Source organism: Propithecus coquereli, unplaced genomic scaffold, assembly GCF_000956105.1.
Source record: "Propithecus coquereli isolate 6110/MARCELLA unplaced genomic scaffold, Pcoq_1.0 Scaffold3, whole genome shotgun sequence".
NCBI lineage: Eukaryota > Metazoa > Chordata > Mammalia > Primates > Indriidae > Propithecus > Propithecus coquereli.
Genome location: NW_012148618.1, coordinates 2,887,021 through 2,904,005, shown reverse-complemented (window position 1 = coordinate 2,904,005; position 16,985 = coordinate 2,887,021). Strand labels below are relative to the sequence as shown.

Genomic DNA, 16,985 nt, shown 5'->3' with positions numbered 1-16,985 from the left:
GGCCTCCCAGAGTGTCAGGATTACAGGCATGAGCCACCGCGCCCAGCCCATCCCTATTTTTTACACTGAAGCAAACACTGAAAGCGAAGAGGAAGAGAAAACTCTACCACTCCTCCTCTTCATCAGCTCTTGTAGTCTCCATTGCTACTTTCTACAATCCAAGTCCCTAACCTTGCATGTCATCCTTCAGGCCTTGACCAGCTATTTGAAGTTCTGACATGATTTTTGTGGGAAGGTATGCATCTTTAATAACTATTTCACAAAATGAAGTTTTGAAACACAACCCTTTCATGAGCTGGGGACAATGCTGAACTATTTCTAATAACCCTATCAGGCGTTCTGGACAGCAGGTATTAAATATGTAGGCTGAAGAGCTAGAAATGAATTACCGATCTCACCTGTTATTTAACTTTAGTATAGTCTACATTGTTTATCTGAGTCTGATTGTTTTATTAATCAGTATAAGAACACCGGTTAAAGTTTGTGTTTCAGATGTTTTGTCAATGATCATTCAGGTCTGGCTAAAAAGGTCTGTTCCTAAATTAAAAAAAAAAAACAAAAAACCTATCAGGTATTCTGTGGAAAAAGAATGCAATCCCAACCTTAAATGTCATATAACGTATTCCAAACAACTTTAACTTCACCTATAAATTTAAAATACCTTCTACCATTCATAAAATATTCTTTATTCATATTTCTACGCTTAGAATAACAAAATCTATAGGCCAGGCATGGTGGCTCACACCTGTAATCCTGGCACTCTGGGAGGCCGAAGCGGGAGGATTGCTTGAAACCAGGAGTTCAAGACCAGCCTGAGCAAGAGTCAGACCACATCCCTACTAAAAATATTAATAGAAAAAATTAGCTGGCGGTGGTAGTGCATGCCTATCGTCCCAGCTACTTGGGCTAAGGCAGGAGTTTGAGGTTGCTGTGAGTGAGGCTGACACCATAGTACTCTAGCCTCGGCAACAGAACGAGACTCTGTCTCAAAAAAATCTATATATTTATCCCTAGTAATTTAAAAACAAAACATGTAATTATCCTAAAAAAATAAATCAGGTAATGCCCCCTAGTTTTAATTGCTAAGACTTATAGAAAAAATAAGCTTCAAAATAATGAAAGATCTTTTATCATTTTGAAGGCTTCGATCCTTACCATTCTTTCCTTTTCTACATTAGAAATTCCTAATCTTTATAACCACATATACAAAAGTCATCTAATGTTCTAATCTTCCTTCCAAAATCTGCAATGTTATAAACTCTGTGGGTTTTCTGGTATATAATATTTTAGGTTGAGATGAGCCTAGCTTTTTTCTTGCAGTTCCTGAAACTCAAAGTAGAACAAGAAGTTGCTGGTTCAGTGCCCTAGAAATTAATTAAGATGGAATAGGTGGAGTACCCTAAGTACCTGTGTATTTCCTCCGCTGACATACAACACAGTTGGGCTGGTGGCTCCAGTGATGAGGCGGCCCATCTCAATGTGGCCTATACAGTGGTTCACACCCAGCAATGGCTTATTCCACAGTTGGGCCACAGTTCGGGCCACGACAGCCACAGAAGCCAGTGGAGCACCCATGCCAGGGCCTGGGGGATAGAAATGTGAATTAAAATTCTGGAGATAAGAAATAAACAGGTAGGGGAAGTAGGGGACGCAAAAGGTATGGTAGGGGTAGTGCTGGTGGCAAGGCAATTATAGGCTATTTGACCTAGTCAGGCTCCAGGTATATCCCTCCATTGTCGACCACTCTTCCAGCCCTACCTTTGGTATAGGCAATGCAATCGATATCCTGGGAGGTTAATCCAGCCTCTGTTAGTGCCTCTTGCAGCAGGTCTAGGATAACAGCTCTGTGGTGCCTGGCAGTATCACCTGGAAGGAATCCTAGGAAATGGATACAGTTCAAAAATCATAGAGTTTTTCTGTAACAAACGTAGGTAGGGAAAAAAAAAAAGCAAAAAGCAACAGCAGTTTTAGTAATGTAGGAAGTACCCTTTCATTCTCCTTAACCATCCTTATCTTCCAGGTTTTCAGATATACTCTTTCCAGCCTCTATATAGGTTGTTCAGCTTTCAAAAAATGCACTTCTTGGCCGGGCGCGGTGGCTCACGCCTATAATCCTAGCACTCTGGGAGGCCGAGGAGGGCGGATTGTTTGAGCTCAGGAGTTCGAGACCAGCCTGAGCAAGAGCAAGACCCCGTCTCTACTAAAAAAAAACAGAAAGAAATTATCTGGACAACTAAAAACATATAGAAAAAATTAGCCAGGCATGGTGGCGCAAGCCTATAGTCCCAGCTACTTGAGAGGCTGAGGCAGTAGGATCGCTTGAGCCCAGGAGTTTGAGGGCACTCACTCTAGCCAGGGTGACAAAGTGAGACTCTGTCTCAAAAAAAAAAAAAAAATGCGCTTCTTCATACCCAACTCCTACTCTGCCTTCAGGACTCATTTCATATGATATCTACCCTCATGCCCTTTGGTGACCTTCTTTCTCTATGACCCCACAGAACACTATGCATGATGACATTGTATTTAACACATAACAATTACAGCATTATAATTATTTGTAGTTTGCCTGATTTAACCACAAGTATCTCAGAGCATTGGCTATTTTATTTATCTTTTATTTTCAGCACCTAAGTGCCTAGAAGGGTGAATGCTAAACATATATGTTTCTAATGAGTAACCTGTCACAACATCATCTATCCAGGGAAGCTTTTCAGGTACATGCTCCAAGTCAGTTGCCCCTCCTATGTGTGCAAGTGTTTCAAGGGGAGAGTAGGCAAGAAATAATAGCTTTTAAGTAATATTAATTAAAAGTTATAATTTGGTACTTTCATTTAATCCTCAAAACTTAATAATACAAAAAATTTTAAAATGGAGAAAAAAAGAAAAACAATGAAAAAATTAAATTTTTAAAAACCCAATGATACAGGTATTAACATTCCCATTTTAAGAGTAAGGACCATAGGCTGTGCATGGTGGCTCACATCTATAATCCCAGCATTTTGGGAGGCCTAGGGGGGAACCAAGAGTTTGCGACCAGCCTGCGCAACATAGTGAGAACCCATCCCTACAAAAAATTTTAAAAATTAGCCTGGCGTGATGGCGCAAGCCTTTAGTCCTAGCTACTTGAGAGGCTGAGGGAGGAGGATCACTTGAGCCCAAGAGTTCAAGACTGCAGCAAGCTATGATTGTTCCATGGTCTCAAAAAAAATAATTAAAAAGAAAAAGAGCAAGGAACTGATGTCCAAAACATAAACATTCAATATGAATATTGCAAAGCCAGCCAGTTCTGACACCTAACCTCAGAGTCTTTCCACTCTTGTCTCTCCTTTTATTTGAGACAGGGTTGCCTGGGCAACCTGTCCAGGCTAAAAAATGCAGTGCAGTGATCATAGCTCACTGCAGCCTTAAACTGCAAGGCTCAAGCCTACCTCCCACCTCAACCTCCCAAGAAGCTGGGACTAGAGGCTTGGGCTGTTAGAGTAGGTAGTCAGTAAGGTTTGAGCGAGGGAGGAAGGAACAGAAAAGTTAGTCAACTGGCTCGAACAAATAGCCCTTGAACAGACCTAAGAAGAAAAGAGCCATCAATTTCCCAGCATTACACAGGTACAAAGTGACCTTCCCCCCATTATATATGTGTAAGAACAGAATGAACAGAGTGCCCAGACTTCTTTGACTTCAACAAATAAAAACAGGAACGACTTGGGGTTCTGCGCAGTTGCTCCTTTTCAGCCTGCCCACTCTCAGGACCATGCTTTTGCTTCTACACAAGTCTTTCCTAAGTCTGTCTGCTTTCAACTCAATAAATTTGCCACTAAGTTGTGTGCGGGTTCTGAAATTCCTTTCTGTGACTTTAGCAAGAACATTCACACCGGTGACAGGGCCACTACACCTGGTTATTTTTCATATCTCACACACACGTGTGTATATACAATATATATGTTTATATATATATATATATACATTTTTTTTTTTAGAGAGGAGGGTTGCACTATGTTTTCCAGGCTGTTCTGGAACTCCTGGCCTTAAGCAATTTTCCCACCTCAGCGTCCCGAGTATCTGGAATTACAGGCGTGAGCCACGGAGCCCAGCTCTCCTTATTCCAAAATATTTCGACTTCATCTCTATTATACCGTTTATCATGCTGTAGTGTAAAGATCTGCTTATGTGTCTGACTTCGCAGCAGGCTCACAGAATTTATTTTTGAATGCCTAGCACATAATATGCGCTCCATAAAGGCTAAACGAACCCACGTCCAAGTGCCTGTGACTCTTCTAGTCCTCAGCCTTGTGACGTTAAGATCGTCACATAACTTCAATGAGACTCGGGTCAAAAGCTGTAGAAAGGGACAATGCGCCCCAGACCCCACTTCACTAGCTATTAGGATGACGGACGGTGACGCTGTGCGGGGAAGCGCGCCAAAGTCTCCTACTCACTCACCTGTGCCCGGAGGTGTGACATAAGTCCGCCGGGGGTTCGCCAGCACCTTGCCGTCGCGCACCACTCCCACGCCAATCTTGTTGGCGCTACCTTCAAAACCCAGCACCGCCGGCATGGCGGAGCCCGGGAGAAAATGCCGGCAGGACTCCTAGTAACTTAGGAGCTGTGGAGACCCTCACTAGTCAGTGCTGAACTGCAGATTTCCGAGCGCAGAGGAAGAAAACGAGACCGCAGGTGCTAGAAAGCAGATCGCACAGGGACAGACACCACAGAACTTCCACGGATGGCGCGCCAGCGCCGTCACCGCTACCTGTCAAGGCCCCTTTAAGGACCTGTCTTCCTAACTGCCAGGGACGCTGAGCTGGCCTTTGCGCCTTACATTCCTACCCATTTCCCCACCTCTCTGCGTGGTTCAGCCCAGCCTTCCCCACTGATTTTTTTCCCCTCTTGCACAGCGTTAGGATCTTCGCTGGGCTCGCAGAATAAGCCGTGCATCTGGCACAACGATAAACAGCCCGAGAATGAAGCGTGGGGCCTTCAGTACCCTGGAGAGATAGAGAAGAGAGGGAAGGCCCAGCTTCTGTCACGTGGTGCCAGACAGGCCAATCATCCGCATTCTTTGGTCACGTGGCGCATGTCTGGGCTCACGTGACCACGCCACTCACCCACGTGGGGGCACAGTGTGTTCCATTCTTTGTGCTCGGGTAAGGAGGAGCTAGGCTGGGGCCTGAGGAGGGCAGATACACTATTTCTGTTCTGCTCGCAACAGGGTCTTCGCTGGCGGTCGACTGGCACCTGCGTCGGTACTCTTAATTAAGGTCCTCCGTTAGTCGTAGGGCAGATGTCGCGAGTAGGGTACAAGGCACTATGAAATGATCTAGTTACGTGGGTGAGGGGCTGGAGGGCCTATGATTCACGGAGGCGGGTAAAACATTGAGACAGAGATAATATGCTTTCAAAGGCGGGACCTGGTGCGGGGACGCCCTAGGGAGGAGCCTTCCCAGCCATAGCTGGTTTCCTGTCTTTGTGTCTGTAGGCAACGTGATAAAAATATTGCATCGGTGGGCGAGGTGGTGCAGGTGCTCAAGGGCGTTCGTTTCAGGGATGCCGAAGCGCGGGAAAAAGGGAGCGGTGGCAGAAGATGGGGAAGACCCCAAGACGGGTAAGAGATTGAAATGAGACCCTCTCCCTACAACTGCGGTTGGGGGTGTTTCTAATTCCTTCGATGAACAGTAAGTACGGACTGACTCATTTTTGCAGAAATTTGTGGAGAAGTTGCGGTAGGCTCTGGTCGGGTCTGTAGTTAACTCCAGATCGAGCTTGGAAACCTCCAGCTTTTATCACTATATATTAATCATTTTATAGAGCCAGAGACCAAGAAGAGTAAGACGGGAGCAAAGAAAAACGAAAAAGAGGCAGCAGGAGAGGGCCCAGTCCTATATGAGGACCCCCCTGATCAGAAAACTTCACCCAGCGGCAAATCTGCCACACTCAAGATCTGCTCTTGGAACGTGGATGGGCTTCGGGCCTGGATTAAGAAGAAAGGATTAGATGTGAGTGGGATCGAGGAGAGGAAGAGACATTAGTTAGTATCGAATGATCTTGGGGTTTAATCACCTTTTCTTTTAGTCGTCATGTTAAGTTTTACTTCCCTCCTGCCTGTAGTTTTGTGCTAGAGGTACAAGTGGGGTTTCCCCAATTCTTGCCAGTTGCATTTCCTAAATGTCTATTCTTTTCATTCCATTGCCATTGTTTTGTTTAATATCCTCTCTTCCCCAGAATTTTGCAAAAATTTCTTTACTGGACTTCCTTGGTTTTATCTCCAACTTATTTTCCATTCCAATAACAACTACTAAAAAGTCTTAGCTGGCTATCCACTGGCTGTAGAAAAAACACAATCTTCTTAGTATAGCATGTAAGGTTTTCTTCTTACCTGCCTCTACTAGTTGTCAATTATATTGTTTATAATTGTTTAAATATTGTGCTGCTTGACTGTTGAACTCCTTAGGCACAGGGATTGTGTCTAACTTACGTATATCTAGTACTTAGCACAGATTGTTCAATAAGTGTTCTAAATTGATAATATATTTATTCCACCTTTCTTTTCACTCACAGTGGGTAAAGGAAGAAGCCCCAGATATCCTGTGCCTCCAAGAGACCAAATGTTCAGAGAACAAACTACCCACTGAACTTCAAGAGCTGGCTGTACTATCCCATCAGTATTGGTCAGCTCCTTCGGACAAGGAAGGGTACAGTGGTGTGGGCCTACTTTCCCGCCAGTGCCCACTCAAAGTTTCTTATGGCATTGGTGAGACCCTCTTGATCCCTAATGCTATTGCATTCTTCCAAACCAACTGCCAATACTTTATCCCTGCCCCAACTCTTGATTGCTCTTCCTTTTCTTACAGTTCTTTATGTTTCATCATTTCTGTAGGTGAGGAGGAACATGATCAGGAAGGACGGGTGATTGTGGCTGAATTTGACAAGTTTGTGCTGGTAACAGCCTATGTACCTAATGCAGGCCGTGGTCTGGTACGACTGGAGTACCGGCAGCGCTGGGATGAAGCCTTTCGTAAGTTCCTGAAGGGCTTGGCTTCCCGGAAGCCCCTTGTGCTGTGTGGAGACCTCAATGTGGCTCATGAAGAAATTGACCTTCGAAACCCCAAGGGAAACAAAAAGAATGCTGGCTTCACTCCACAAGAGCGCCAAGGCTTTGGGGAATTGCTGCAGGCTGTGCCACTGGCAGACAGCTTTCGGCACCTCTACCCTAACACAGCCTATGCCTACACCTTTTGGACTTACATGATGAATGCTCGATCCAAGAATGTTGGTTGGCGCCTTGATTACTTTTTGCTGTCCCACTCTCTGTTACCTGCATTGTGTGACAGTAAGATCCGTTCCAAGGCCCTCGGTAGTGATCACTGTCCCATCACCCTGTATCTCGCACTGTGACACCTCCCCCAGATCGCTTATTTCTCATCTATAAAATGAATCTTACAAGCAGGGTCCTATGCAGACTTAGGTTTCTTTTAAGCCCGAAGCCCAAGGTTTTTGTTTTGTGGGTTTTCTCTTCTTTTTCCTTAAGTTGAACAAAGGCTACTGATTACCACCTACTTCCTTTGAACTATCAACATGAAAATAAAAAGCCATAGTTTCAGTCTTGCTGTCTTTCTTTGTGTTTCCCCCTGCTTTATGGGGCTACAAATTCCCTTCCTCATGTTTTCATACATACACGTTAACAACTGGAAAAGGATAGAGTCATTACCTTATTTATTTACAAGCACAGGATGAGTCCCTAACCTCCCCCAAAACAGAGCAACCCTACCCAGCCCAGTTCAATATTGAAACTGGTGGGGGGTAATTAAAGTTGGAAGGAGGAATTAAGGGAAATACAAGACTAGGGGAACATACCCCGCATTAAATAGTTATATACATATCAGTTCCTGTGGTTCTGTACAGAGCAGCGGCTGACCCCCACCCCCACAGGACACACAATGTGGGGAGAGGAGACTGGAGGGTTCTGAGGCCAGAGCCAAACCCTGGTGAAGTGCAATAGCAGCAGCAAAGTCCTAATGGAGCACAAGAGGCAGGGGAACCCCCAGGGCTACCCACCCCCACCCTGCCCTGGAATGTGTAAGGGACAGGAATGGCTCTCAGGGAGCATACAGGAAGGACAAGGCTAGAACCGTCTTCAGGACCCGGGTTTAGGGGCAACATTTTGCCTATTTCACCCTAAGCAGCAACCCTTGGAGGAAAGCAGATGGTCAGCAGTGGTCTTATCTACCACTCCAACCTATGTGAGGGCTGGTTCCTTCCTACCTCTCCCCAGGGAAAAGGAAGGCAGCTGCTTGGCTTCCTTACTGAAGCCCAGGGAGCCTTTTACCCCAGCTCCCTTTGTAGTGTCACTGTCCCCACCAGGGAGGGGCCAGGCACAGTCTGTGGGTCATCAGGCTCAGGAGAAATTCTGGACAGGGTGGCTGACCTTCATACAGGCCCAATAGAGGGCCCGGCCCAAACAGAGCACAGCCAAGAGGATAACAAATGCCCAGCCTGCATAGATGCCTCCATATCGCCGTGCATGCTTCCATGTGCCAAACTGATGATGGAGGAGAAAAAAAAAGAGTTACTATTCATCTCCCACTACTTCTTAGACACTCTAGGAACAGTAATGCAGAACTCAAGCTTCAATCCCTGTTCCCTATCCACATGCAGCCACCTTCTTAAAGGCCAGGTTCTTTAGCTCCCTTCTCCTAGGCAGGAACGTATTCATACTGTGGCAGACAGACATCTGTCAGTTTTTCTTAGTATCTGACAACTCAGCCAAGCTTTCTAATAGCAGCTCTTAAATTAAGCCACTTCTTCACTGTCCTGAAAGAGGATGGCTGTTTTTTACTCCTTTTTATCAGTCACTTTTAACTTCAGCTCATCCATACCTTAAAACCAAACAACCACCCTCCACCCGGTTTCTTTCACTTTTTTTAAGGCAGCCATTTTCCAAATCTTAGCCTATGGAGATGAGGCTGAAGAATAAAAGGGGTCGGAATAAGGGTACTCACAGCAAGGCCAGTGGCAGTGACTGCTAAGAGCAAGCCAAGCAAGAAGCAGCAGATACATCTCTTTCGTGGGTATCTGCGCCCAATAGACGACCTGTGGAGAGGCAAATAGAAATGGATGCTTGTGATGGCCCTGTAGTTTTCATTCCACACATCACCCAATTACAAGCTCAATCTCTAATCACTTACACTTTCCTGCAGTGAGGGCAACGTGCCAAGGTACGGTCTGTGAACTCTGTCCACTATGGGGAAAGAAAAAGAAACTAATACTAAAAGCAAGGTCCTCATCAGTGAGAACACAGGGGCAGGGAAGGGGAATGTGTTCCCATAGGACAGACACCTTTCAGGAGTCATTATCATTGCAAAGGGAAATAAACTCATAATTACTCCTGTTTTTTTCTTCCCACCATGGCTTCCCAATACCTTTCCTCACCAGAAAAGTATTCTTGCAATGTCCACAGATGACCCTGACACCGACAGGTTGTGGTTCTGGACTCAGAGGTCCTGGATGCACAGGCCCCAGGTTGATGATTCTTTTGCTGTATAGAATAAAAAGACTATGTTTGAAAAATTTTAATCCTAAGGATCCCCATGCTGTCTTTCCTTCACATCCCCCACTCCCTGCCACTCTATCAAGTTCTTCTACTGTGTACATTTTAGATACTCTGTTCCCCAATCCTACCCCAGAGAATCTTTGAGAAAGAGCACTACTTAAACTTTAGGTCCCTAATTTCCCTTTGACCTGAGGATAATTCACCCATTCCCCGAGACTCTTCATTCTCCTAAAAGTCACCATTTATTTCATCCCAATCTTTTTACTATGGAAATGAGAAAGATGACTACAACATTCTGGAGACACAATGCTCCACAGATTTTTCTCCTAAATAAACACTAGGCTCTTTCATCTTTACAGTCTCTATAAACACTCATCCTTTTTTGGCTTTCCAAATTTCCCCTCTTTTGCTCTTCCCCACCTTACGCCTCTTACCAGTAGGGCCGAGGGCAGGCAATCCTCTGGGAAGTCACTTTGCAGATAAGGAGACAGTTACAGGGGCATCGAACATATTTTTTCCCTTGAGGTGCATTCTTGATTGGCTAGAGAATAATGGGGACATTAGCAAGCAAACCTCTAATTCCAATCCCTTCCAATTTCCCTCCAAAAACACTTTCTGAGGAGAGATCAGAGATAAGGTCCAGGAGACAGAAATGAAAGAAAGATATGTATCACGGGATTTGAAAGTGAGAACTAGATAAGTATCCAGGATAGGTATGAAGGTGAGGAATGGTAAATATGTGCTTTGGTGGGTGGCTTTTGGAGAAGTGGCTGTGTGAGACACCTGGAACTGAAACCTGGCTTTCATCAAGAGTATTTGGCCAATGCCTGAAGGTCAGGGTCTAGAATCAAGAGACCAGAAAGAAGATCCAGGAAACAGGGCCCGTTTCATAGATATGTATAACTCACAGTGGCTTCATTGCAGACACCACATTTGACTACATGCTGATGCATCTTGCCTTCCACGTTGATGAGAGACTGGCAGACTCGGCAGGTGATCATGGGGGCACTTCCACTGTCTGGGCTGGTCAAGGGTGAGTAGGGGGGTGGGTCCTCCCCAGGCAACACGGCTGGATGCCCCTCGGGGAATGGAGGAAATGCTAGAGAGAAAGCAGTTAAAAAGAAGAGCTGGGATCACTTGTAGCCAACCCCCACTAATGCCCCACCAGGGTAGTGAACTCTCTAGTCTTCAACCCTTCTAACCAAGCTTATAGGGCTTCTCATAATCGGCGCTTCGATCGGCTTCCTCAGAACCTCCTCCTGTTTCCAGGCTCTGGTCGCGATTGCGAAGGGAAGGATGCCTCACCCGTCACAGGTGCTACAGCCCCACACCTGGCGCTTGGGCCCCGCCTCCGCCCTCAGTCCCGCCCCCTCCCCGCCACTCAGAGTACACCCAGGAGCACCTCGGACCCGCCCCGGCTTACCCTGGGGCGGGGCATGTTTACCGGCTCCGTATGGTGGTGCGGTGGGGGTCAGGCCTCCCCCGGGCCCGGCCCCACTCCCGCCTGGCCCCACTAAACCGTTGCCACCAGCGCCACCGTCGATGGGCTCAGACAGCAGCGGGGAACGCTCTCCATCCGCCGCCATGGCCGCCACCGCCGCCTCCCGCCCGGGTCAGCGATCCGGCTCCCTTCGCCGCTGCCGCCGCCGCCACCGTCACCGCAGCCACCGCCGCCGCCGCTACCGGGTCCCCAGGGCGCCTGCGCACCGCGCGCCGCTCACTCCGCAACCAGTAGCCTGCCCCGCCCCGTTCCGTCCCGCAGCACGTGATAGGCTATCCCCGCCCCCGCCATGCTATTATTCGTGGAGGTGAAACCAACTCCTGGGCCTGTGAAGGCAGCTCTCCTTTTCCATTGGGGAGCGGCGCGCAAACGTCAACTATCACATGATCTGCCAGATGCCGCTGGACTTGCAAAACCTGCACGTGACTCGAGGTTCCGCAAGCCATTGGCAGCGTGGCCCATCGCGCTACCTCCAGACCAGGAGGCGGGGCCAGGATACTGCTGTTTGCCGGTCATGTGTTCCGGGAGGATGTACGGCCTCTGTTGCTAAGCTCCTCATTGGCCCACAGACACCGCTGAAGGACTTTTCTCCGGCTTTGCGTTATAAGTGGTTTCCGGTTGGCTGCTGACTTCCTTTCCCTAGACCTGTGATCCGTGGGGTGCAACTTTATTGGCCCGAACTTAGCGCCAGAACAAGTGGGGCGTGGCTTACTTATTTAAAGGGGAGGCAGTAAAGGTGCGGAAGCTTGGGCTATCTTGTTTGTAGGAGGAGGCACTGCCTTAGCCACTCAAAAAGGTACCTTTAAAAAGTCAGGGTAACGACATGTAATTCAAAATGGATTAAAAAGTTACCACGCCAGCCCTTCTCGCTGGAGTTACTGCTGGGAAAGGACACAAGACTGGGTTCTCCTGCAAGCTGTTCCTACAGACTCCTCCCATTCCCCCCATCGCATTGTGAAATTATACCTTTATGAGTGTCACGATCACTAGAAGACCTTGTTTTACTCAATTTTATGACCACCAACACTTAACGCATACTCATTAGTGTTTGTCGATTAATCAAATCTTGGACTTCCAGCCTCCAGAACTGTGATAAAATAAATGTTTGTCATTTAAGCCATCCTGTCTGTGGTATTTCGTTATGGCAGTCCTAGCAAACTAATATACCCAATAGCTTAATTTTTCTCAATCTAAGTGAGAAGACCCACTCCATAAGTAAAAACCAGGCAATATTTAAGATACTAAATATTTATTAGAGGTAATACTGAAATGATTTACCTGTATAATACAGGCACCAATAAATCGGAACCAGTGCCAGCCATCTCAAGATGAGGCTTGTTATTTCATTAATTAGACTTATCTTTAGACTTATCTCAAGGTTGCTCCCAGCAAAGGGGCAGTGCGTCCTCCCCGATCAACAGTCTTATGTGGTCTTTATGGGAGCCTGAACCACACCTGGGTTTTCCCCAAGTCACAGCAAATTGTGACTACCTTAAATGTGGGAAGCAACAGGGAATTGAAAAAAACAGTAGGACCATTACCAGGTTGGTTAGCAGCCTCTCCACTGAGCCTAATATTTAAGAAAATGCAGCCAGCCCCAAATAGTTAATAATAAAAGAACCACTGCTGTCCTAGCACTTGTAGCTGGAGACTTTACCTTGATCCTGATTTTTGGACAGTTTTCCCAGGCCGACTTCTACTTAGAAGCTAGTATCCTTCAACCAGTTAGGTCTACAAATCAGATCACAACAGACACAAAGAACTAAGAAATCTCCGCATACAAAATGGGGAAGAGGTTGTAGCTCTATAGGCGGAGGCCAGTCTGCTGTTCTATCTGCTCTTTCTGGCACACAGATGCTCAAGCATTCATTCTGAGGTTGGAGTAGGTTTTGTTATTTGCACCTGGTTACACATACATTCCAAAAACCGTCCTACAAATATTTGTTATGTGTCTTCTCTTTATGAAAGATATTCCTTTAGAATTTTGCACTCTGAGGCCAGGCGCGATGGCTCACACCTGTAATCCTAGCACTCTGGGAGGCCGAGGCAGAAGGATCGGTTGAGGTCAGGAGTTCAAGACCAGCCTGAGCAAGAGCAAGACCCCATCTCTACTAAAAAATAGAAAGAAATTAGCCGGACAACTAAAAATATATAGAAAAAAATTAGCCAGGCATGGTGGTGCACATCTGTAATCCCAGCTATAATCCCAGCTACTCGGGATGCTGAGGCAGAAGGATCACTTGAGCCCAGGAGTTTGAGGTTGCTGTGAACTAGGCTGACGCCATGGCATTCTAGCCTGGGCAACACAGTGAGACTCTGTCTCAAAAAAAAAAAAAAGAATTTTGCACTCTGGACAGGGAGGGGGACATAATAATATAAACGTTGACAGTATAAAATATCCACATTAATAGTCTTTTATTACATGGAAAAATATCAATACTAGAAATTCATGATATAGCACATGCTTCACAATAAATTAAACAATGTAATACAAGTTAAAAGACAGAAGAGATCACTTCTAGCCAGAGCAGCCAGAGAAACCTTTTAAAAGATAAAGAAAAATTATATGTTATTGTTCATGGATAACTTGGATTTGAGTTCTGTCTTGAGCAAGTTAGTAGGCAGAGAAATGCAAAAAGTAATGATAATATTTGTAACTTGCTTGCAGTTACTAAGGTACTTTTATATTAGTATTTGATTTCGGAACGCACTGTGAGATGGACAGGGAAGCCAACATTATCTTTATTTTACAAATGTGGAAACAAGCTATATAAACTATAATCATGTAAGCTAAGTGAGAGATTGAAATGGGACATAATCATGTAAGCTAAGTGAGAGATCGAAATGAGGCTATAAGTTCAGATCTTCTGATTTATAATTTAATATTTTACACTCACATAATCTGCTAGGGAGATTGAATAATAAGGGCAGAAGCACAGAGGTGGCGGAGAGTAAGGTGCTTTCGATGGAACCCTTTTTATGCTCAATGCCTGGCACATAGAAACTGCTTGGTGAATGGCTACTAATTAATGAAGTAACAAGCCTCATCTTGAGATGGCTGGCACTGGTTCCGATTTATTGGTGCCTGTATTATACAGGTAAATCATTTCAATATTACCTCTAATAAATATTTGGTATCTTAAATATTACCTGGTTTTTACTTATGGAGTGGGTCTTCTCACTTAGATTGAGAAAAATTAAGCTATTGGGTATATTAGTTTGCTAGGACTGCCATAACAAAATACCACAGACAGGATGGCTTAAATGACAAACATTTATTTTATCACAGTTCTGGAGGCTGGAAGTCCAAGATCAAGGTGTCAGCAGGGGCCCAGCACAGTGGCTCATGCCTGTAATCCTAGCACTCTGGGAGGCCAAGGTGAATCCCTTGAGTTTAGGAGTTTGAGATCAGCCTGAGCAAGAGTGAGACTTCATCCCTACTAAAAAGTAGAAAAAATTCGTCAAGTGTGGTGGTGCGCGCCTGTAGTCCCAGCTACTCGGAAGGCTTAGGCAAGAGGATCACTTGAACCCAGGAGTTTGAGGTTGCTGTGAGCTAGGCTGACCCTGACCCCATGGCATTCTAGCCTGCACAACAGAGTGAGATTCTGTCTCAAAAAAAAAAAAAAAAAAGTGTCAGTGGGGTTGGTTTCTCTGCTTGGCTTGCAGATGGCCTTCTCTCTGGGCACTTCCATGGTTTCCCTTCCTCTTCTTATAAGAACACCAGTCTTATTGGATTGTGGCCTCATTTTTACGATCTTATTAATCTTAATTACTTCTTTAAAGGCCTTATCTTCAAATACAGCCACCTTGGAGGTTAGGGCTTCAACATAAAAATATTAGGGGACACAATTCAGTCCATAACAAGAGGATATAAAGAAAGAAACTGCAAAGATTTGAAAGCATTTTTTTCTTTAGGCTTCCAACCAAGTGGCAACCAGTATATTATGTGCATGGGCAGAGAATGGGGTGGAAAACATCTGCCTGGCTTCTATGACCCAAAGTGTTCAAATTTGATTTCTCTTTTTTCACATATTTCACATACCATATTTTTTTTCCTCTCCCCTGAGGTGGTGGTTTACCACCTGTAGGAAACAACACAATGCCTTGCTCTATTTCCAGGGCAAAGAATATTTCTAGTAATATACAGAGTGAGTTAACCAAGATGAGGGGTAGTATAGGGGGTTGGATGGGATAGAGTAGAGTGTCGTCTGGTTTTAAGGGATTAATTTATGTTAATTCCATGGGGCCTTTGCTTCTTTGTATTCCTTGCCCTTCCTGGGCCTCAGTTCTTTCCTCTCCTTTCCTTTGGGGAATAGCCAGCCTCCCACTCTGGGAACCAAGGTCTTTGGAATTGAGGCTGTTAGGGCAGTCCTTTTTCTCTACTTTATTCTTCCTACCACTGAGGGAGGCACAGATGGGAGTCTCATTCTTAGAAAAGAGAAATGAAAGTGATCTTTGTAATAGGAAAAAAGAAACTAAATTAAAATAATATTTTATTTTCAGTAATTGGAGAAAATGGAAGGTCAAAGATTATTAGTGGTTATGGAGATAGGTATATAAAGAAGAGAATATCTATCTTATGGTCTAGAAAGAATGAGAGATCTCAGTTGAGAGGTCAGGAATAAAATAGGCTCCTCACCTAAGAATCCTGAGAGGCTGAGCCTGCTTCTATGAATTGTTGACATTGGGAGTCACTATCTGGAGACGTCTCCCCACCCCACAGGGCAATACTGAGTAACTGAAAACCTGTCCCTGCCACTTCTATTTCAATTTCCTTGATCTTGAGGGTGGGGGATGGGTGTGTTACTAAGTATGTTCCTGGACACAGGAGTACCTCCAAAGATAAAACAAGTGACAAGAAGAAAGGATAATAAGGCAGCAATCAACTATAATCACCCAAGGTTTGCTTATTGTTTGGTTCCTGGCTATAGGAACCCTAAAGGTACCTTTACCCTAAAAGTAAAGAATAAAGCACAACTTCAGCTGCTTTTATGTGGATACAGGATAGTAGTAACTAGAAAAGATAAGAGGAGCACTATGCAATGGAACTCTCTGTGATTATAGAAATGTCTCTATGTTATGCAATATGGTAGCCACTAGCCACATGTGGCTATTTAGCAGTTAAAATGTGGTAAGTGTGACCAGAGAACTGAATTTTTATTTTTTTTTCATTTTGATTTTAAGTTTAAATAGCCACATGTGGCTAGTGGCTTCTGTTCTGAACAGTGCAAAATTCACTGATGTTGATAGGTTGAATGTGCCTCTGGTTTTTCTTTTGATCCACTTCATAGTTAGGTGGGTCTAGAAAGAACATGAAAAAAAAGAGACAATGGAGAATAATAATAACAGCCAACATTTACTATGTGCTTATTACAATGCCAGGTACTTAGCTAAACACTTAAAAGATATTTTATATAATCGTTGCAACAATAATAAGTACTATTATCACCATTTTACAGATGTGAAAACTGAGGCATAGTAGGAATTTTACTAGTTTAGGGATTATACAGCCGGTAAGTAAGAGGTGAAAATGGAATTCATACACAGGTAGTTTGATTACAGAGCTCACTCATTTACACTACATAGATTCAGGGATGAGGTGGCATAGTGTGACTGGGGCCATTATTCTCAAACTCTGTGCCAAGGTACAAACTCACAGAGATACCATGGGATATTTTTAAATTTGAAAGGAAACACAGCAATATTTGATATTTCTTGTATACTGTGTGAACTACTGGCCTCAGGTAATTCACCGTTTGAACATTAGATTATACTACATTCCTTTTGATGGCAAAATATTTTTGCAAAGCTGGTTTTAAGAGGTCCCACTGGCTGAGCGAGGTGGTTCACGCCTGTAATCCCAGCACTCTGGGAGGCCAAGACGGAAGGACAGCTTGAGCTCAGGAGTTCAAGACCAGCAAAAGAGAGACACCATCTCTA

The 16,985-nt window shown here is 44.8% G+C and overlaps 3 protein-coding genes across 7 annotated transcripts in view; 1 reads left to right on the top strand and 2 right to left on the bottom strand.

Moving 5' to 3' along the window:
* The window catches only part of OSGEP (O-sialoglycoprotein endopeptidase), an 8,671-nt gene extending 3,661 nt beyond the window's left edge, over positions 1-5,010 (bottom strand). The window contains exons 1-3 of the mRNA XM_012649357.1: positions 4,438-5,010; positions 1,759-1,878; positions 1,408-1,583 (exon numbers count right to left, since the gene is read on the bottom strand). Coding sequence (XP_012504811.1) covers positions 1,408-1,583; positions 1,759-1,878; positions 4,438-4,552 — 411 coding nt within the window. The 5' untranslated portion in view covers positions 4,553-5,010. The remainder of the gene's footprint in view (positions 1-1,407; positions 1,584-1,758; positions 1,879-4,437) is intronic.
* Positions 5,011-5,107: 97 nt separating this feature from the next.
* APEX1 (APEX nuclease (multifunctional DNA repair enzyme) 1) lies at positions 5,108-7,580 on the top strand. 4 transcript variants are annotated; one of them, XM_012649354.1, is made up of 5 exons: positions 5,108-5,141; positions 5,474-5,599; positions 5,803-5,990; positions 6,553-6,745; positions 6,872-7,580. In XM_012649354.1, exons 2-5 carry the CDS (start codon positions 5,542-5,544, stop codon positions 7,387-7,389), a joined length of 957 nt encoding a protein of 318 aa, XP_012504808.1. In that variant the 5' UTR covers positions 5,108-5,141; positions 5,474-5,541; the 3' UTR covers positions 7,390-7,580. The 4 variants fall into 4 exon arrangements, with proteins under 4 accessions (XP_012504808.1, XP_012504810.1, XP_012504809.1 ...); XM_012649356.1 differs by lacking the exon at positions 5,108-5,141 and adding an exon at positions 5,160-5,236; XM_012649355.1 differs by lacking the exon at positions 5,108-5,141 and adding an exon at positions 5,160-5,240.
* A 105-nt stretch (positions 7,581-7,685) lies between these two features.
* On the bottom strand, positions 7,686-11,413 carry TMEM55B (transmembrane protein 55B). Of its 2 annotated transcripts, none has more exons than XM_012649351.1 (7): positions 10,968-11,413; positions 10,453-10,643; positions 9,979-10,085; positions 9,424-9,529; positions 9,180-9,232; positions 8,994-9,084; positions 7,686-8,533 (listed from the first exon to the last, which is right to left on the bottom strand). In XM_012649351.1, the coding sequence occupies exons 1-7, from the start codon at positions 11,128-11,130 to the stop codon at positions 8,390-8,392; spliced, it is 855 nt and encodes a 284-aa protein (XP_012504805.1). In that variant the 5' UTR covers positions 11,131-11,413; the 3' UTR covers positions 7,686-8,389. The 2 variants fall into 2 exon arrangements, with proteins under 2 accessions (XP_012504805.1, XP_012504806.1); XM_012649352.1 differs by having other exon boundaries at positions 7,691-8,533; positions 10,989-11,413.
* Between the last annotated feature and the right edge of the window lie 5,572 nt (positions 11,414-16,985).